This window comes from Schistocerca cancellata, chromosome 2, assembly GCF_023864275.1.
Source record: "Schistocerca cancellata isolate TAMUIC-IGC-003103 chromosome 2, iqSchCanc2.1, whole genome shotgun sequence".
NCBI lineage: Eukaryota > Metazoa > Arthropoda > Insecta > Orthoptera > Acrididae > Schistocerca > Schistocerca cancellata.
The window spans coordinates 135,093,882-135,115,647 of NC_064627.1; the positions used below are offsets into that span (position 1 = coordinate 135,093,882).

A 21,766-nucleotide genomic window follows, 5' to 3' on the forward strand; every position below is an offset into this window, starting at 1 on the left:
ATGCACTAAATTTGCCTTATATCGTTTCTATCTCCATATGGGCAACTTATTTTATCATGGAAAACTGTTTTCAGACATAATGCTTTTTTATTTATAGGCAAAGTTTTTCTATGTGTGTAAAACGGTCTCAAAAAAAAGGTATTCAGATTTTCTTCTGAAAAACGAATTTTGCGCACTAAATAACCAAAATCTATTAGTAACACGGATATTAAGATGGTCTGCAATGATTTATTTTTTTGTCTCTTTTTTCTTTCAAGTGCTACCCGAGGTTTTGGTACACTGCAGGAGTCCGAAATGCTTTTATAAGGTATCTTAGATCAATCATTCAATTACCTTCCGAAAATCAGACTTACTGCTACGACACAGTTCGGAAAAATTTGTTGACATCTTTGAAAATGTGGTCAGATCAGAAGCGACGCGATATATTTCTGAAATTAGTGTTTTTTTGGTTTAGGGTAATCGAATCTATCGATTTGATTTGGTTCGGGCCGCATTGCTGTAACTCAAAAATTCTGGTCGTGGGCTCTCGCGCTGTCTGAACCGACGTCCTCGCAGATGCGAATCCAGTGCCTTACCATCGCGGCAGCTCGCCTGGCGCAGTTGTGCATGCGACGACACGGAGTCGCCGAATCACGTGCTCCAGGTGATAGCCCGGCTGGGCAGCTGTCTCGAACCCGTCAGATGGGGTCTTGACTCACCGCGCCGAGATGGCGAAGCGTTCCGCGCTCGAGCGGAAGAATCCCAGGTGACAAGGGCGCGGCGCGAGCTAACGAGCGCAGATAGCGGCGGCCCGCGGCCTATAAGACGGCCCCCTCGGCAGCCCCCATGCCAGGACTCGACCGACAGCACTCCGCGAGACATGAAGACCGCCGCGGTAGCTCTCCTCACTCTGCTAGCCTTCGCCGCTGCCGATCCAGAAGAGCAAGCCTGCACAGAAAGTGAGTACACTGCTCTTTTAATTTCCTAAGTGTTTGTAGGGACGTCCTAGGGCAGTGCTTCCCAACCTTTCTGAGACCCATTACCCCCTATTGCAATGAGATACTAATTGGTACCCACCCTGCCCTTACCGCCATCAACATTGGCGCCTAACCAAACCTTAAGGGGGGTAGGACGTCAAACGGGCCGACTTGGAGCAGAAGAGGCACCACACGACATTTTAATTTCCACTGTCTATACTTTTACAAATAAATTCATAAAACTTTGTCAACACTACCAGGAAGGATTCAGGATTCAAACTCATAGCAATGTAAGTTCAAAAGTATAACAAAATTTATTTTTTTTAGCTGTGAAATTTCATTCATTTTTTCACTTACTATTGGCTGCATTTGCTGCTATAGGTTCACTTTTCTTCACAAGTAAGTGAGATTCTTCGATGAATTTTGCACAGCATGAAAACCATACTTACAGGTGTATGAAACTCTAGAATTTATTTCTTTAATGAAAAATGAATGGGCTATTACATTTTAAACTTCATGTTTAGAAAAAACTCAAATTTATCGTTAATTATCTCAATTTTTAGCACAGTTTTAAATAGATTTGGAAAATTCTAGAGTTTCATACACCTGTGAGTATGGTCTGTATGCTGTGTAAAATTCGTCAAAGAATCTCCCTTACTTATGACGAAAAGTGTACCTATACCAACGAATGCAGCCAATAGTAAGTGAAAAAATGATGACATTTTACATGTAAAAAATATATATATTGTTACAGTTTTGAACTTCCACTGCTATGAGGGTGAATCCTGAACTCTTCCTGGTCATGCTGACAAAGTTTCATGAATTTATTTGTAAAAGTATAGACAGTGGAAATTAAAACTGCTCCAAGTCGGCCAGTTTGACGTCCTACCCCCCTTAAGTGGTCCCTAGATGGTCAATAACATTACATAATAATCTTCTTCTTGTGCCACCCCAGGGTTAGGCCTAGGGAAGGTGACCACTTATCTAAAATCAAAATAAGGGACACAAATTAAAAGTTGAATGAATTAACGTTTTGTGGAAATTTTCTTTAAAACTGCATCTGTTTCGATAATTTGGGCTAAAATGTTTGCTCTATGCTACAACTACGAGAGTTGCCCTGAAAGCAATGCATCGCATCTTTTTTTTTGTTCAATAATTCTTTATGGAATATAATGAGAATTACACACACGGAAGAATGGTGTTCTATCTACACACCCTATTGCAACACGTAATCTCCATCCCGTTCTATGGCCTTCCATCAGCCCGAAACCAGGGCGTGCACGCCCTATAGGCACCAATCGTTGTCATGGTGGCGGAGCCAGTGCTTCACTGTGTGAATCACGTCCTCAAAATGTCTTCCACAAATGGCATCCTTTAATGGCCCAAACAAGTGCGAAGTCCGAGGCGGCTAGGCTAGGGCTGTAGGGTGGATGGGGTAACACTGTCCAATCCTGTTTTGCGGTGTGTTCAAAAAATGTTCAAATGTGTGTGAAATCTTAGGGACTTAACTGCTAAGGTCATCAGTCCCTAAGCTTACACACTACTTAACCTAAATTATCCTAAGGAAAACACACACACCCATGCCCGACGGAGGACTCGAACCTCCACCGGGACCAGCCGCACAGTCCATGACTGCAGCGCCTTGGACCGCTCGGCTAATCTTTGCGGTGTGGGGGCCGACAGTTATCGTGTTGCAGCAAAACATCTCCTGGGTTACCGAAGTCGCCAGAACCTCGTCTTGAGTTTTGTTAATGTGTTGACACGTGCTTCTAAATTAATGGTACCGCCTCTTGGCATCACATAACCGAGAATAACATCTTCACAGTCCCATAACACGGTGATCATGACCTTACCGGCGGATGTTTTCTTCTGTGAGGAGTGAGAACGGCGCCATTCCATCGACTGTCGTTTTGTTTTGGGCTCAAAATGGTTAACCCAGGTTTCATCACCTGTCACAATGCGGGACAAGGTCTCTCCCTCAACTTCAAAACGTTGCAACCAATCAAGACAAATGTGCGATCTGTGATCCACCGTTAGACACCGCGGGACCCATCTTACACACACTTTTGAATATCCAGTTGTGCGGATAATTGCACCCACACTTCCTTTGCTGATTGACAGATGCAGCGCCAACTGCCGAGTCGTAATGCGTCTGTCCTCGCGAATGACATCAGCAGCTCGTTGCATCATGTCAGGTGTGACAGCCGTGGATGGTCTCCCCTACCGCTGCAAATCGTGGGAGTTCCGCCGAACCGCCTTCTCATGACATCACCCTCCGTGCCCATCGACTAACTGTACTTCTGTCAACAACAGATGCTCCATAGACTTTGTACAAGCGTTTGTGAATATTCCCCACAGTTTCTCTCTCTGCAGTCAGAAATTCAATGACAAAACGTTGCTTGTAGCGTACATCACCAACAGACGCCATATTGAAACTGTTCTGCAGCTGCGCTATCTGTCGGGAATGACGGAAACATGGCGCGCTCACTCAAGAGACTTCAAATAACACATATGTAACGCTTCTCATTCGTAGCACTGTTTTCGGGTGAGAAAAAAAATGCAGTGCATTGCTTTCTGGGTAACTCTCGTACTTTCTGTTAACACTCGCACTAGAAAAACATTAAATTCTTCAATTACTAATCGAGTAAATATATTATTGTGTTATTCTTGCCACACGCAAACAAACGTGTAAAATAATTTCTCGCTTTCCTGTTCCAATTTCAGAAATGAAAACTCACATTTACTTTCGTCAGTAAATACACACTCCCTTTCTGGCATTTCTGTGAAAAGTCTGCAATACATAACACCAAGCAACGTAACCTGTGACTCTAACGGTCTAAAACCACACTTCTAAATACAGCAACCCGAAGAAATAGGCAATGCACAAAGAAAGCCGAAACGACAAAGTGCTCGCCATATGAAAGCATTACATAGTAGCAAACAACTAACTTCAGAAATCGTTCCTCGTTCCATTTGGTTCAAAGCGTGAATTATCTTTATTCTTTAGATATGACCACATTTATTCTCCATTTGGTTATTCTACATGTTACTTAAAAACATGCTATTGGAAAATATTCGCGATGGTTAATTAAAAACGGGAAAATGCACTCGCCGTATTTTCTCGGTATAACGGGATATTTAAGGTAAATAAGGGACGATCCCGTAAAATACGAGACGTGTGGTCACTTCAGCCTAGGGCCTGTTGCGGTCTTAACATCTCATCCTCGGTATTCCCACATTTCTCATTCACCGTGGCTTATAATCCATTGCTAGTTTAGGAAGCCTTTGTGGTGATATACGAAGCTAGTCTCCATTTTTCTTCGTACTGGATTGCCTTTTGCGTTATTGGTTGGATTCCTAATTCTTCCCTTATTGTTTCGTTTCTAATTTTTTCTTCCCTAGTGCAGCCTTCCACGGATCTTAGAAATTTCACTTCTGACGCTTCTAGTTGCTGTAAATCTTTCTATCCTAGAGTCTAACTCTCTGCCCCATACATTAAAATAGTAATTGCCATGAGTTTATGAAATTTCATTTGTCTGTCTTTCCTTGTCTTACTCTTTAAGTATCCTTCTTATTGTACCACATACATGCTGGTAAGTATTAGTTTTTTCTGTGTATCTACATCTTGATCATACGATACGGCACATCCTAAATACTCGAAATGGGCCACCTGTTTTATCGTTTTATTATTTAGGACTATTTTTGCTCGTACTAAAAGGGCCATGGTTTTAGTTTAATTTATAGATACCATCAGAGTGTAGCTTGCACTTGACTCAGTTTATGTAACGCAATTTGTAATTTATGGTCGCTTACATCTATTACAAATTGATCATCCAAGAATAGCATCCTGTCAGTATTCCAGTTAATATTTCCTAGTCATGTCATCTATATAGATATTGAATAATGTTGGTGACAAGCTACACGCGTGTTTTACCACTTGATTTGTTTGTATTTCAGGTGTTATCTAATTCTGTCTCTTCTAATTCTGGTGTTCATATACAGGCTTTTTGCGACTTGGATCAGATATTTAGGGGCTCCTCCGCTTTCCATAATAATACCGTGCAATAATATGGACGTTCTCCCTAAACTGCTCGGTACTATGACCAGTTATACTGTCGATAATATTGTGCAATAATACCGCAGTTCAGATTGTTGGACGACAAAGACGCGCCTGCTGTGGCAATGTCTCTACTTTGCTGCAAGCACAACGCTCCATTCCCCCCTCGACGCTCATATCCCTATCATCCAAAAACAAAATAATACAATGAGAGACAAAGTTCCACCAAGTCAGCGTTTATCTTGCCCCGTTGAAATTCCTTGCCACTGGTAGTTCTCACAGTATTTGAGACATAGTTATAGAAACGTGTTATCCAATAATAAGTGCACTAAAGAATAATATTCGGATAAGCAATGTATACAAGAGATAAATATCTGTATATACCTTTATTCTTAGCTTTACATTAATCATTTTTTTTTTAAAAACATTTTCCTTCGTGGCCATACGCCATGTTTTCTGAGCAACAAATCATCTGTTTTTGTACCTGTCTGTCCTAACATCCCACAGTATCAGGGATAATATTTCGACGCACTCTAATAATAATGCCCTTGCGTCTCTTTTGAACTCATTTTACACACAACAATAACAATACTAACCTCCCTGGCCTGTGTAGCACGATAGAATTGTCAAGGATATTGTCAATATTCCCCACATATAGCACAACACTTCCAAGCAGCGAAATATATTTCCATATTTTCCCATGTTCTCAGTATTATTACGCAACCTCTGAATATCACTCCCAGGCGATTAATATTATTGCGCATGCGGAAAATATTGTCAATATTATTGATCGTCAAGAGGCTGCTTCAGAATGAAAAAGAATTTTTTTGAACACTTTTATTTTTAAAATGACGAAAGATAAGTTATATTTAGTTTCTGTAGTTGTTCTGTTGAATCACAAATTAATGAGTCAGTGAGACAATTGCAACTGATTGTTTCTAACAACCTTTCTTTATAAAGTGATGAAACAATTCAGAGTACGTTGCGAGTGCTACGCACAACTCCTTCTGAGAGAATAATGCTAAATATCCACATTGATGGTACGCTCTTGTTACAAAACATGCTTCCACCGCACCGCGTCTCTCCGCATCAACACTTCTTTTACTTACACCCTGCACCCCCATCTAAAGTTAACCGAGTTGAAATGTGTGCACTACACTTCGTAGATTTTTTTAATTGCTGGACCTCTTAGACTCGTAATTTTTGAATTGACTGAAGCTGTAAGACTTACTTAGGAAATATGACACATGGAAGGTTGCGTCAATCCTGGAAGCGCACTCGGATAGCCGGTCTGGTTAAGGCGAGTACTCGCGACAAGCAGGAAATCCTAGTTCGAGTGCTGGTCCGTCACAAATTTTTATGTGTCACCAACAGATAAAATCTCCATACCTAATGTAGCTATTGTCTGAAAGATTCCGCAGTTGCGAATAACTTTCATAAAGTTACTATTGTGTTGTGATGTCAATTAGTTTGTTTATCTGTAGAAAGTTGAAACATGAAATAATTTGTCGCCCATTGTGAGAACTACCTACAACTTGGAGGGGGTATTTTCATGAGATATTTAAGCATATGTGATGTTTGTATCGCAATTTCACTGTCATAGATACATGGAACAATGTACGTGTGTAGTGGGTGGATTATAAGAGGAAGAAAATGTTCATACAGTACATTCCTTTCAGCTGCTGTAACATCCATCAAACTGTGTCACATTAAAGGTAGTACTGAAAATAGTTTCATTATTGGTAACTTATATGCTCAGTATTACGAAAAATTGCTAATAGTAATGAATATTTAAAAATAATTTAGTTTCGTAACAAAAATACAATCGATTCACTGCCACTGCCACTGCCCTGGAAGAATTACCGTATGTATAGGGTGGCCAAAATTTAACTGGCCCGCAATTTATTCCGCGCACCTTGAAGCTGGTGTTAAGTTGTCGCGGTCTTGTCTTCACTATAGATATTTTAATATGTGGTTCTTTTGGGCTGTGGCGTCGTCGCGTGCGCAGATCTCGACATAAAAATCGTGCGAAGTGTTGCCGGAGTATGCTAACTCTTATTTTGTTTTATTTGAATAACACAGCGACGAAGCTTCAATTCAGTTATTATACTCTGGTCAATTACAAGAACACAGATTAAGAACCAACGCCTCACTTCAAGAAGACATAGTTCGTTTAAATTTAATTTAAATAGTTTATAGTCAGTGCGTGCGATACTAACGAAGTGTTTATTACAGACGCTGCAGAACAAGCTGCGTCGACGTAATTATCTGCACTATTGATTCTGATTTTTAATTACAAGTTCGCAAAGTTTATTGTCTTTCCTATTTTTTTTTAGATAGGCCAATAAATATTCATTGACAAGTTACCAAATGTTCCAGCTAGCTCAAAGTATATGTGTCCGTCTAGAATTCTAAAAGTCTGCAGTACTGAAACCACGGTGATAAAAAACAATGGAGATGGCACTATAGACTTAACGCTGTACCTCGTTTTGAAGCCAGAGTGGGAGGGCCATGCCGCCATCTTAAATAGCCCAAAACATTAGCAGGCGATTGTTTACAACTGCTTCTTTTTCATTAGTTCTGTCGTGTGCATGTAACAGCACTTTTAAATACTAAAAATTACAGTGCTTACATGAATAAAATAGTGTCAGGAAGACAATTTTAAACGTTTTTCTGTTCTTATACACGTATTTGCTCTAGTAATAATATACACTGGGCCTCGCTAACGTAACTTGTGTTTTCTTGATACATTTCAAATAACCGAGGAGATTATGTTTTCGGAGTCCCAGCTTCATATACTATCGTTACAGATACAATTAAACTGGACTTACATGGATTTCGAAAGTCTCGGGATGCTGACTGTCGCGCGCCTTTGCAGCCACTGGACCGACAGCATCGCGACACTTCGCCTGAAGATGATGGATATGCAATCCATGAAACGTTGCGACTAGAAGACGACGCCATTCGGCTGATAACCCGTGAAGATTTCATAGCTGAAATACGCCGAGAAAGCCTGCAATTGTAATGTATCGGTTGTCGCTGTCAAATAGCATTGCGTCACAAATGGTTCTAATAGCTCTAAGCACTACTGGACTTAACATCTGAGGTCATCAGTCCCCTAGACTTAGAACTACCTAAACCTAACAAACCTAAGGACATCATACACATCCATGTCCGAGGCAGGATTCGAACCTGCGACCGTAGCAGCCGCGTGGTTCCAGACTGAAGCTCCTAGAACCACTCGACCACAGCAGCCAGCCCATTGCGTCACAGGTCCCCCCGACTTGAAACCGTTGGATTGTTTTCTGTGCGGATCCTTGAGAGCTTTGATGTATTCCGGTCCTCTTGGCAACGTCGATGAACTCCAGGAATGCATTTTGGATGGTCGTCAGTAGATTCGGAACGCGTCTGGGATTATTTAACTTGTGTCGGCATCAATGAGAGGAGACGTAATGAAGCCTGCCTTGACATGAACGGTGGCCATGTGAAACACCTGTAGTAACGTGATTGTCCTCAAGGACATTGCATTCGAGGATAGTAATACGTCATATCAGGGAAATTATTGGTTTCCTGACTTCTGTTTGAGGGATTGTTTACTTGTTTCATCGTGCTCTACCCGGTCCTTTCGTTAGTAGTTGTAACAGTCAAACCTTTGTATTTCAGACCACCGATGATGACTTTCAATAAATAAAGGTAAAACGCTTACGGCATGAAAGAACTGGTTTCATTCTGTAGCACATAGGGAGATCCAATATGAAAATTATTATCATAAGATTCGCAAATGCTTAGAAAGATTTTCACTCAGGTTCAACCAACTCAGACCACCAGGGACGAAGAAAAAAGTTAACAGATCCAGTCTACATTAATGTACTGAAGAGTTACATGTCAGTGCAACAGTTTCCTTTAGCGTCACTCAAGATGGCGGGAATTTTGAAATGAAAAACGTGTCAGTCATGGAGATTCCAGCTCGCCAAAATCATTCTCACCAAACTTGGAGGATATTTTCAGATCCATAAATCCTCAACTACTAACAGAATAAATCAATAGGACAAGTTTGAAAATAGTCCCGAAGAACAATTAAACGAAACTAAAACAGTGTATAAACTACAAATAGAAAAGGAAACTGTGTAAATTAACAATAAACTTGACGAGTTACTATATTTAGTGTAGTTGAAGACGACGACCGGATGAATAGCAAAAGAGATGAAGAGATTTTGGAGAGAACAACATTTAAGTTGAACTGGAAACGCACTGTGATTGTTTGTTTTGGTTATAATTCATTGCCTGGAACAGTCACAACAATTTCAAACGAAATTACCGCTTTCGGCCGTCATCGGTCATTCTCAGATCACAAAACAAATACCGTGGTTCTTTCTCACCACTGCCGAAACTACAACGTCAGAGATCTTTAGACATAAATATAAGTCTATAAATTACTTGATCTCTCATTCCAGACGTCTACCTATGTTTGTATGTGGTGTTATTCGAATTGCTCCTGTATGCTAACAAGAGGACACCGGCAACTTGACGTCATATTTTAAGGAGGAAAAATCACACTAGCGAGATATCAGCCCCGGCAGTCAATTGGGCCTTAATTCCGACAATACGCTGTTATAAGCTTCCAGAAGTACAGTTCTTAGACTTTCCCGCGCACATGTTGCCTGTCATCTGTTCCGCTCCACTGCAGCCACCTAATTCCCATGCGCAATCTTCCCACTCGCGTGACACTACAGGCAGTGGAAGAGGAGCGGGGAAGTGGAGCCATCTGCAAAACGTATTTTGATCCAGAACTCGTTATTTTACTCGAAAAGAGTACGTGACCTGTCGACCTCACATACATGTATGCTCAATATTACACTCAAGAGCCAAAGAAACTGGTATACCTGCCTATTATCGTGCAGGGCCTCCGCGAGCACACAGAAGTGCCGCAACACGACATGGCACGGACTCTACCAATATCTGAAGTAACGCTGGAGTGAACTGACACCATGAATCCTGCAGGGTTGTCAATAAATCCGTAAGAGTACGAGGGGGTAGAGGCCTCTTCTGAATAGCACGTTGCAAGGCATCCCAGATATGCTCAATAACTTTCATGTCTGCGGAGTTTGGTATCCAGCAGAAATGTTTAAACTCAGAAGAGCGTTCCTGGAGCTACTCTGTAGCAATTCTGGACGTGTGAGCTGTCACATTGTCCTGTTGGTATCCGTTGCAATGCAGAATGGACATGAATGGATGCAGGTAAACAGACAGGATGCTTACGTACGTGTCACCTGTAAGAGTTGTATCAAGACATATCAGGCGTCCCATATCACTTCAACTGTACGCGCCCCACACCATTACAGAGCCTCCATCAGCTTGAACAGTTCCCTGTTGACATGCAGTGTCCATGGATTCATGAGGTTGTCTCCATACCCGTACACGTCCATCCGCTCGATACAATTTGAAACGAGACTCGTCCGACCAGGCAACGCATTTCCAATCATCAACAGTCCAATGTCGGTGTTGACGGGCCCAGACGAAGCGTAAAGCTTTGTCTCGTGCAATCAGTGGTACACCAGTAGGCGTTCGGTTCCGAAAGCCCATATCGATGATGTTTCGTTGAATAGTTCGCACGCTGGCCCAGCATTGAAATCTGCAGCAATTTGCGGAAGGATTGCACATGTGTCAAGTTGAACGATTCTCTTCAGTCGTCTTTGCTCCCTTTCATTTCCGGGCTCAGCGATGTCGGAGATTTGATGTTTTACATGATTCCTGATATTCACGGTACACTCGTGAAATGGTCGTACGGGAAAATCCTCACTTCATCGATGCTGTATCCCATCGCTCGTGCCCCGACTATAACAACCAGTTATTCAAAATGACAGTCATAATCGCATTATTTATTTTGCTGCCAACCGGTTTCAACCCGCGATGGGGTCATCTTCAGGGCAATTTACACCATTTGGTCGCTCGCTGGAGTCGTCACCCTGCCTGTGCATAGTTACCAACCGTTCACAGGCAGGGTGACGACTCCAGCGAGCGACCAAATGGTGTAAATTGCCCTGAAGATGAGCCCATCGCGGGTTGAAACCGGTTGGCAGCAAAATAAATAATGAGATTGTGACTTACATTTTGAATAATTGATTATAAGTAAATTAATCGATGTTTATCTCCATACAACTATATTTAAGGGGCCCCGGAAAGGCTCAAAATCATGAAAAGTTTAATTTTTACTTTTTTGCGTTTTCTGAATCTGCAGACTATTACTTTTTAATAGATATATAATTTATTCAATTCCGAAGACTACAACTATTTTTAAATTTTTTTTGAAATGTGTTCTACATGGGCGTGACCCACTCTGGCGCTGTTAAACTGCTGTCAAATGGTGTTATTATTAACGTCCGTGTTCATCAGGTACATTTTAGTGATGTGAGATAAATTATGTGTTGTGGCTAACCTGTGATGGTTCAATATATATCGCTGGTGTGATTGTCGATTGTTTCATGTTTATTTACTCTGTCGTTATCTCGAAAATATTCGTAATTAATTCTGTTTCTTGAGTCTCTGTTTTGTTGAAGTATAATAATGAGTAAAAGTAAAGTTGCTGTTGCGACTTTCAATGATGGCAACATTGTAAGGTGCAAGGTATTTAGAAATATGGGAATGAAGATAGGTTCTAACATGGTACGAGCGATGCTTGCTTTAGACAAGGAATGCCTTCGGGCTGCAGACAGGGCTGTAAAGAGTCTAGAAATACAAGCAAGAGTAAACAGGAGGAGGAACAAGAGGAAGCTGGAGGAGGAGTTTGCAGAGGATGAAGATAATCTATCCTATGGACCTGGAATGCACTAAAAAGTTAATCCAATCTTTGTCGCTCGATTCCCAAACCTTTTATTTTCTCATACTAATTACATGTTTTCTAAGGATCTTCCAAACATATTTGTTTCAAACTTTCAGTAAATGTTACACAGTACCTTCTGCATAATTTAACACAGCCTTTTTCCAAAAAACTGTATATTTTTGAATATATAAATAAAAAATTGCAAAAAAATGTTGTGAATTTTCATTACAATTGAAAAAAAATCATCTTTAATAACTGAACTAAAATTTTATAAAATCCCTGTGTTAAGTTGTAGCCCATTTCCAATAAATAATCTGTAAAAAGTTCAACTTCCTACCTCAAATACTTTGTGAGGAAAGATGTAATTTATAAGCGTTATTTTAACATTGCAAGTATAGGGCGTTCCGGAGCCCCTTAAAAGCTGGGTAATTTCCAAGAATGATTGCCTATCGAAGTTGGAGGGTTCGAAACGATACATATAGAACGTGCGATAGTAAATCGATTATGGTAACCCTGTGGTGCGCGTTATGATCAATTATTTGTGATCGTCATTTTTATCAGTTTTGCGTTGTTTCTTCAGTTCGTGTACATTACATTACTGCCGTAATTGTTTGTGATTCCACTGGGAAATCGACACGGTTTCTCTTGATAGCGAGTGTAATGTCTGCTGCTTCTCACGTTTCTTCTGAGGGTTGCCTCACATGGGAAACTTCCATTCCGTGGATATTCAGCATAGACAAATGTTTGACTTTTTGCCGGAAGTGTGGACTTCTGCCGGACAAGGAAAGGAGGGACTGTGTTGACTGTGGTGCTGCGAAGTCTATTAAACTTCGAAAGGGAAGTGTGGACACTGAGATTCCGTTGCAATTTCATTGCGGAAAGCGAACCAGCATCAGGGAAAATACGTGGTTCGAGTCCCCCAAATTATCGACTCAGACGAGCGTAATTCTTGTGTCGTGCTGGATTCGAGAGTACACGTTGCAAACCACAGCATCAGAAATCGAGTTATCGGAAATTCCGTGTGTGACTACTTCGGGTTTTGCCGAGAAGTGTGCTACGTGATAGTGACAAATGACAAGTCTACCAATTGGTGGACTGAATAAAACAGTAGAAGTAGACGAATCTCATATTGTTAGACGAAAGAATCATAGAGGACGACCTTCTAAAAGTGAAATACACTCCTGGAAATGGAAAAAAGAACACATTGACACCGGTGTGTCAGACCCACCATACTTGCTCCGGACACTGCGAGAGGGCTGTACAAGCAATGATCACACGCACGGCACAGCGGACACACCAGGAACCGCGGTGTTGGCCGTCGAATGGCGCTAGCTGCGCAGCATTTGTGCACCGCCGCCGTCAGTGTCAGCCAGTTTGCCGTGGCATACGGAGCTCCATCGCAGTCTTTAACACTGGTAGCATGCCGCGACAGCGTGGACGTGAACCGTATGTGCAGTTGACGGACTTTGAGCGAGGGCGTATAGTGGGCATGCGGGAGGCCGGGTGGACGTACCGCCGAATTGCTCAACACGTGGGGCGTGAGGTCTCCACAGTACATCGATGTTGTCGCCAGTGGTCGGCGGAAGGTGCACGTGCCCGTCGACCTGGGACCGGACCGCAGCGACGCACGGATGCACGCCAAGACCGTAGGATCCTACGCAGTGCCGTAGGGGACCGCACCGCCACTTCCCAGCAAATTAGGGACACTGTTGCTCCTGGGGTAGCAGCGAGGACCATTTGCAACCGTCTCCATGAAGCTGGGCTACGGTCCCGCACACCGTTAGGCCGTCTTCCGCTCACGCCCCAACATCGTGCAGCCCGCCTCCAGTGGTGTCGCGACAGGCGTGAATGGAGGGACGAATGGAGACGTGTCGTCTTCAGCGATGAGAGTCGCTTCTGCCTTGGTGCCAATGATGGTCGTATGCGTGTTTGGCGCCGTGCAGGTGAGCGCCACAATCAGGACTGCATACGACCGAGGCACACAGGGCCAACACCCGGCATCATGGTGTGGGGAGCGATCTCCTACACTGGCCGTACACCACTGGTGATCGTCGAGGGGACACTGAATAGTGCACGGTACATCCAAACCGTCATCGAACCCAACGTTCTACCATTCCTAGACCGGCAAGGGAACTTGCTGTTCCAACAGGACAATGCACGTCCGCATGTATCCCGTGCCACCCAACGTGCTCTAGAAGGTGTAAGTCAACTACCCTGGCCAGCAAGATCTCCGGATCTGTCCCCCATTGAGCATGTTTGGGACTGGATGAAGCGTCGTCTCACGCGGTCTGCACGCCCAGCACGAACGCTGGTCCAACTGAGGCGCCAGGTGGAAATGGCATGGCAAGCCGTTCCACAGGACTACATCCAGCATCTCTACGATCGTCTCCATGGGAGAATAGCAGCCTGCATTGCTGCGAAAGGTGGATATACACTGTACTAGTGCCGACATTGTGCATGCTCTGTTGCCTGTGTCTATGTGCCTGTGGTTCTGTCAGTGTGATCATGTGATGTATCTGACCCCAGGAATGTGTCAATAAAGTTTCCCCTTCCTGGGACAATGAATTCACGGTGTTCTTATTTCAATTTCCAGGAGTGTAGATCATATTTGCGTTTTCGGTGGGATAGAAAGGGAGTCCCGCAAGTGTTTCGTTGTGAGGGTATTGTCCCGAGACAAGATGACTTTAGTGGGTCCATAAAACATTTCATACTGTCTGTAACAAAAGTCATCACAGACGGGTTTCAGTCATACCAGACTCTCAAAGTCGAAGGGTTCGACCACGAATTCATGAACCACTCTGTGGAGTTCGTCTCTTCAGTTGACACCAGTGTCCATACCCAGAATATAGAACGGCTGTGGAAGTCTGTCAAGTCTACCATAAAAAGAGAAGGGCCTCCAGGACAGAGGGACGAACTGTACTTGTTCTAGTACCTATACTTCCACAACTTGCGTTTGCAGGGGAAAGTCGACGCATGTGACACTCTGCCGATATTCCTGCGCGATATTGGCAGAGTTTACCCTGGGTACGGGAAAAAAGGAATTGCCCCTGTAGCTTGTACATCAGCGGAATGTCACAAGACGATTGCACCGACGACGAGTAAGGTAAGTCGTCTCCTTTGAATTTACAAGTGCTTCTCTGACACTTTTCTTTTGTCGCTGCTGTAGTGACAACTTGAAACATACTCGTAACCCGCGCCACGGGACTTCCATAATCGATTTACTATCGCACGTTCGCCATGTATCGTTCGGAGCCCTCCAACTTCGATAGGCAATCATTTTTGGAAATTACCAAAAGCTATACTTTCGGAATGTTATAAATGCGTACTATCAGAATCACAGTCCAAATTTTCACGTAAGCGCCATTGCTGGCGCTATGTCCTGCAAGTGTGCTTTTCCGTCCTTAAAATGTGAGGTGAAGTTGGTGCCGTTTCCTTACAAGTATATGAATTTTATGGGCTATTAACAGGCATAGTAGTTTAGAAAGAATAACAGTTTCATGAACGAGTTCACAGCTGATACCTGTTCTTTTCTTTGCGTAGATGATAAAGTACAGCTGACTCGGCAGAAGGACGTGCTACGGCTACTGAGCCACGCCAACCAGCCATTGCTATGGGAGGACCAGGCTGCCATCGCCAAGGACTACGAGGTCGTACCTCAGAACTATCAGGTAAACAACTGCTGCCGTCTCCGAGGAAACAGTATCGTGGCAGCTGCAATTCCTTTCTTTCGCAGGGCATTTTTAGTCAGTAAAATGACTGACTGAAAGTCACAGTAGGGGTTTTCCCATTTGAAGGTGTGCCGTGCATGACACTGGAATGTTGCGGCTAGTTGTTGGGCGCAGTTACAGACGCGATTTGAGAGCAGTCCGTTACAGACACGTGCGGAGTGAACACGGCTGCACAACACGACTTATCGGCGTTGAACATGGGACGGCAATCGGTACAGAGCTCATGAATCATACCATATCGAAGACTGCGAAAGAAATCGGGTTTCCGTTGTGATCAGCGTTTTGATGGCTCTCTCGTGTCGCAAAGCCAATGTTTCCGCCCCAGTAAGCCGTCGCGCAAGACAACCGCAAGTGTTTGACGAACGGACGTCACGTCACTCTGAAGAGCCGTTTGAGGCGTTCGACGGTCTAATGTGGGTCGGGTCAGTACCTCTCGAGAACGATTCCGACGCCAGGTAGAGACCATGCCTCGACCTGTTACTGCAATTTCGAGGGCTCACGCGGGATCGACTCGTTATTAACAGCGACATCTCATGACTTTATGTCCCACAGCGTATAATGTTAACCACCAGCTGTTATAGAGCGGAACACAAAGTTCCTCATCTCACTGATTCCATAACAACGTATCAAGTGCATCAGAAGGACAGGTAAAGCTTCAGGACAAAAAAAATGAAATATTCATCCAAAAATGACGTCTTTTCTTCAATACAATCGTTTGCACAGAGCTATATGTAACTTTATTTATACGAACAGTTTCAGTCACAAAATGGTTCAAATGTCTCTGAGCACTATGGGACTTAACTTCTGTGGTCATCAGTCCCCTAGAACTTTGAACTACTTAAACCTAACTAACCTAAGGACATCACACACACATACATGCCCGAGGCAGGATTCGAACCTGCGACCGTAGCAGTCACGCGGTTGCGGACTGAAGCGCCTAGAAGCGCTCGGCCACCATGGCCGTCATTTCAGTCACAAACAGGCCATCTTCAGGTATCTTGTGACATTAAAATCAGATATATGACAATTAAGCATCATGTCACAAACCTACATCCCAATTTAACTATCAGTCTGGAGCACATACAGGATGCAGTAAATCTGCTTAAGCGTTGGTTGGTGGACAAAAATGTTGAAATACTAAAAGCACATTACCAGGCCTAATACGATGTGCAAAAACCGTTGGCATTAAAACAACTTCAAGTCTTTTCCCAACGGATAAATATAGATTTGCATGGCTTTCAAGGAAATCTTACAACATTCTTCCCGTAAAATAGGGGGCGTTCAAGTAACAGCGATGGAGGTGGTTAGCGATCACACATCGTTCTCTCTAAAGGACATCACAATTTTCCCTCGTTGTCTGGACTACAATATCACGTTGGGCTAACGATGTACTTCGAACGTATAGAAAGAAGGGCAGCGAAAATGTACACTTTCTTTGACGCTCGGGGGAATATAACAGAAATGCTGTAAACTATGAGCTAACAGACAGCTGAAGAAAGACGCTCCGTATCACGTGACAACGTACTTAAGAATTCCTAAGAATCTGTTTTCGAAAATAAGCCACGAATAGTTTTTTACATACACTGGCATCCAAAATTAAAGCAACAATCCGCTTATTTCCTCATCCTGTGTCTAATTTAGGATATAATCATACAAACTGTCTACAGATGTCCGTACGATCATGTTCTGCAAGGGAGAGGGCGTTCCAGTCAACAATGGCTCTGAGTGCTATGGGACTTAACTTCTGAGGTCATCAGTCCGCTAGAAGTTAGAACTGCTTAAACCTAACTAACCTTAGGATATCACACACATCCATGCCCGATTCAGGATTGGAACCTGCGACCGGTTCCAGACTGTAGCGCTTAGAACCGCTCGGCCACTCCGGCCGGCTCCAGTCAACAGGAAGACACGCCAACGATGACGTCAGGCGCCTATCAAACGGGATACTGTTTGCCGGGTAGTTCCACATTCACATTCGCTGTGTACACAGTCAGTGTGGCACAGAGAAGATGCGTACAAGGCTCTCTGCGGTGGAGGGACATAGGAACAATTGAAGCAGAACTGTTGCAAACTGGTGTGACCCGATGGCTTAATGTGAAGAGTTATGTTGTTTCTCGGATGTGGCGACAATTTATAGAGACAAAAACCGTATCTCGAAGACCAGGACAGGACCGACTACGTGTGACATCAGAAAAAAGAGGACCATTAGTTGGCTGTAAGGGGACGACGCTACCGCCTTGATACTGCATGGCAACTGGCATCTCGCAGCATTCACTGAACATGTAGTATCAAGGCACACAGTGTAGAGGAGACCTGCTGTATGTGTGCCTCTGAGCCGGCCGAGTTGGTCGAGCGGTTCTAGGCGCTACAGCCTGGAACTGCGCGACCGCTACGGTCGCAGGTTCGAATCCTGCCTCGGGCATGGATGCGTGTGATGTCCTTAGGTTAGTTAGGTTTAAGTAGTTCTAAGTTCTAGGGGACTGATGACCACAGCAGTTAAGTCCCATAGTGCTCAGAGCCATTTGAACCATTTTTTTGTGCCTCTGACTCGTCTTCACAGAAGGAAACGTCTGGAGTGGAGTCGTCAAAATGCCACGTGAATGGTCGAACAATGGGCGGATATTCTTTCCACACATGAGTCCCAATTTGATCTCGAGAGTGATTTTTGACGGATTCGGATCTGGAAGGAACGTGGAACATGGTTTTGGGACCCAAACATTGTGGAAAAAGACCGATATCGGAGATTATGTTGACCATTCGAACACCGTGAAATTATACAGGTGAATCGACAAGGTTTAACTATTGTCAGGCATCGTGACGTGGTCTTGGCACCTCATGTGCAGTTGTGTGGGTCCAGACGTCTTGCTGATGGACGATAATGCTCAGCCTCATAGAGTAAGGGTGGTTGATGTTTTCTTTCAAATGGAAAATATCGTATGCATGGCGTGGTCTGCTCCCTCTCTCGATTGGAATCCCATAGAGCATGTCTGGGATGTACTAGGTGTGCTGGCGTACGCTGGCGCCAGCACATCAAGTGGCATAGAAGTTACGAGAGTATCGATAGAGGCCAATGCCAAGACTCGCTGGAAACACGCCGCCAGCGCCCTCTCAGCCGCCCGTGTTTAGGATCCCTGCCGCGGAGAGCCAGTTTAGCCAGTTAGTTCGAGCCTTTTACGGCAGTTAGTTCGAGTCTGTACACCGTGGAGTTCCAGTGTCTCACCAAGACAGACCCTCAGACTTAGCTTCTAGCACAGAGACAGGCAGCACATAGCAACTTTACATTGATCGTACCGCATTTCTACTTCAACGTCATTGAGACTATGTGGACTGTACAGAAGAGAGCTTGTACCACAGCACATGGAAACTTAAGTTAAATAGCTCCTTGTTTACGAATAAAAAACCCAGTTATTAATTGCGTGCGGTTTGTGTTATAGAAAGAGGACATCGGGCACCAACCAAAATCCTCTCCTTGCTTTCCCATGGTACAGCTCTACGGAGACAAAGAAACGACATAAAAGCGGCTAAAGAGAACCCAACTCTGGGAAGACAGGTTGCAACACGTCAGCACCCATCAACCACTCTCCAAAACTTGCGAGCATCTCTGCAGAAGGAATGGATATTATTGCCTCGACACCAGATTTATTACATCATTCGCAGCATGCCTGGTTGTTGTCAGCCCTGTATTGCTGCCAGAGATAGTCTAGCCCATACTGAGCACAATAACAAGTTGATGGAATGTGTGTGCAAATCCGCTAAGTTGGAAAAAACGAAGAACATTTTTGTCTACCGTTATGTATGTTGCTGTTGTTTACGTTCTCTATTCTTTACATTGTTTCTACTTTACTATCATCTGTTTACACTGTTTTGTGACAAAATAAACGCAATCTTGCAACATTTCCGGTTGTTGCTGTAATTTTGAACTCCAGTGTATTATTCTTGTAGACACCCTGAGAGGGAAATTCGACTGAGGACAGCTCGCTTGACGTGAATGGAACGAGAGGAAACCGTAATACATGGTTCAGTGTACAAAGAACTGTTAACCGCTAACTTAACAGTGATCTTCTGAGTTCGGAAGTAACTGCAGACGTCCAAAGAGATGTGACGTGTAAATCGGCTCGTGTCACCAGTTTCGTTCAGAAAGAAACGTCTAGCTAAGAATTATGATTCAAGAATTTCGCACTCACAAATACAAGTCCAATGTCTGAACGACCATACCACCTCGCTTTCTCTGTGGAATTTAAAAGCGGCTTAAACACCCGGTAACGGCGAGCCTGACCGTACACATATTACAGTCCGTACTGACTATTGTTGGCAGTTGTTCATCGATGGTTGTTGGAGCGACCGACTATACTTTCCAGTTCGCGGGAACTATCACAAATCGAAATGTGCTGAACCAGAGTTCTGTACTGCTTTATAGCAGCTTGGTGCAGAATCGTGGAACGTTAAATACTAGCTTATCTTGACTTTGTTGGAGACGAAAATATTTAAATGCAGAAACCAATAATGATTCTGCAGACTGCGATGGCTCCAGATGTATGCGTGACCGTACACATGTCAAATGTATCCAGGACAAAGAGATAAGAAATGAAATGTGCAGAGACCATAGCATTCATTGCACATAGTGCATTTTCTTTTCAGTTTCATTTGTATGTCAAAGTTAATCGTACTGTGTGAAAATAAATAATCTATTAGTTACCATAGTATCAGTGGTATTCGTCAGTGACTGGTGCCTATCCTCTAAACAGACGGCCAGGTTCCTTTCCGACCTGGAATATACAGGGTGTATCAAAAAGAGTCATCCGATTTGGCATGTCTATATTTCTGAAACTAATAAACATACATAACGAATTTCGTTTTTTCATTAATGGGAAACTCAAAAAGGTTTTTTTCATACCTTTTCATAGGTGTTCAATACGCACCGCTTGAGATGCACGGCATGTCAATGCGGTATTCAAATCGTTCCCACACTGCAACGAGCTTGTCTTGAGTTACAGCTTCCACAGCTGCTGTTATGCGATATCTCAGTTCATTCATTGTGGTTGGAGGCACATAAACAGTATTTATAATAACCCCCCACCCCCACCCCGCAAGAAATTATCACATACAGTCGGGTCTTGTTGTGACCTTGGAGGCTAGGAATGTAAGGCTGAAGCATTTGGTCCAGAGCGACCGATCCATCGTTCAGTAATCCTTTCATTTAAAACTTCCCGCACTTCCAGACACGAGTGTGGTGGTGCCCCATCCTGTTGGTAAATGAAATCGTTCGAATCAGTCTTCAACTGTGCGAAAAAAAGTTCTCAGGCATATCGAGATATGTGTTTCCTGTAACAGTGTTCTCGGTAAAGAATAATTGACCATACATTTTTTCAAGTGAAACGGCACAAAACACGTTAAATTTTGGGGCGTCCCTCTCAAGTTGTACAACTTCATGTGGTTGTTCTGTCTCCCATATTCTCACAGTATGGCGGTTCACTTTTCCATTTAAATGGAATGTTGCCTCGTCACTTAACACTAAGACCTTGGAGAAAACTGTCATTCTCCATCTTGCCAAAAACGAAATTACAGAACTCCACACGTTGTTGTTTGCCATCTTCACGAAGAGCTTGCAGAAGCAGAATTTTGTATGGTTTCATGTGTAAACGTCGACGCAACACACGCCAGGCGGACATCGGGCCATGGCGAGTTGTCCATCTGCACGGCGAACGGATTTCTTCAGACTCCTTGTGCAACTATGGCGGATGCGTTCGACGTCTGTGTCAGATGCTCGGGGACGGCCCGGCGATTTGCCTTTACACAAACAACCTTTACCTCGGAATTGTTGATGCCATCGTCTAATACTCTGTGCTGTAGGAGGATCCACACCATACCTAGTACGAAAATCACGCTGAACAGTCATAACTGATCCGCAGTGCCCAAAACGTAGAACACACAACGCTTTCTGTTGTCCCGACACCATTTTTACTACAACTGAAGCGGGCGCACATTGCTGCTACCTATTGGTAACCATGTAAAACTCGAGAGTTTGCTGTTTCCATCAGTGCGCCGTTCACGCACATATCTCATATAACATAAGAGTTGTGATTTTTTTTGGATCTGATGATTCTTTTTTATATACCCTGTATTAATTCTTAAACGTACGACCGCGAGGAACGAACGACGAGACAGTTGTGCGAGCCTACAACTTCTGATACAGTCCATGTGTATA

General features: G+C 43.6%; 1 protein-coding gene across 1 annotated transcript in view; it reads left to right on the forward strand.

Moving 5' to 3' along the window:
* Positions 1-859: 859 nt before the first annotated feature.
* LOC126151832 (hexamerin-like) overlaps positions 860-21,766 on the forward strand; it is a 53,495-nt gene continuing 32,588 nt past the window's right edge. Inside the window, exons 1-2 of the mRNA XM_049915967.1 lie at positions 860-938; positions 15,374-15,501. Of these exons, the coding sequence (XP_049771924.1) occupies positions 860-938; positions 15,374-15,501 (207 nt within the window). The remainder of the gene's footprint in view (positions 939-15,373; positions 15,502-21,766) is intronic.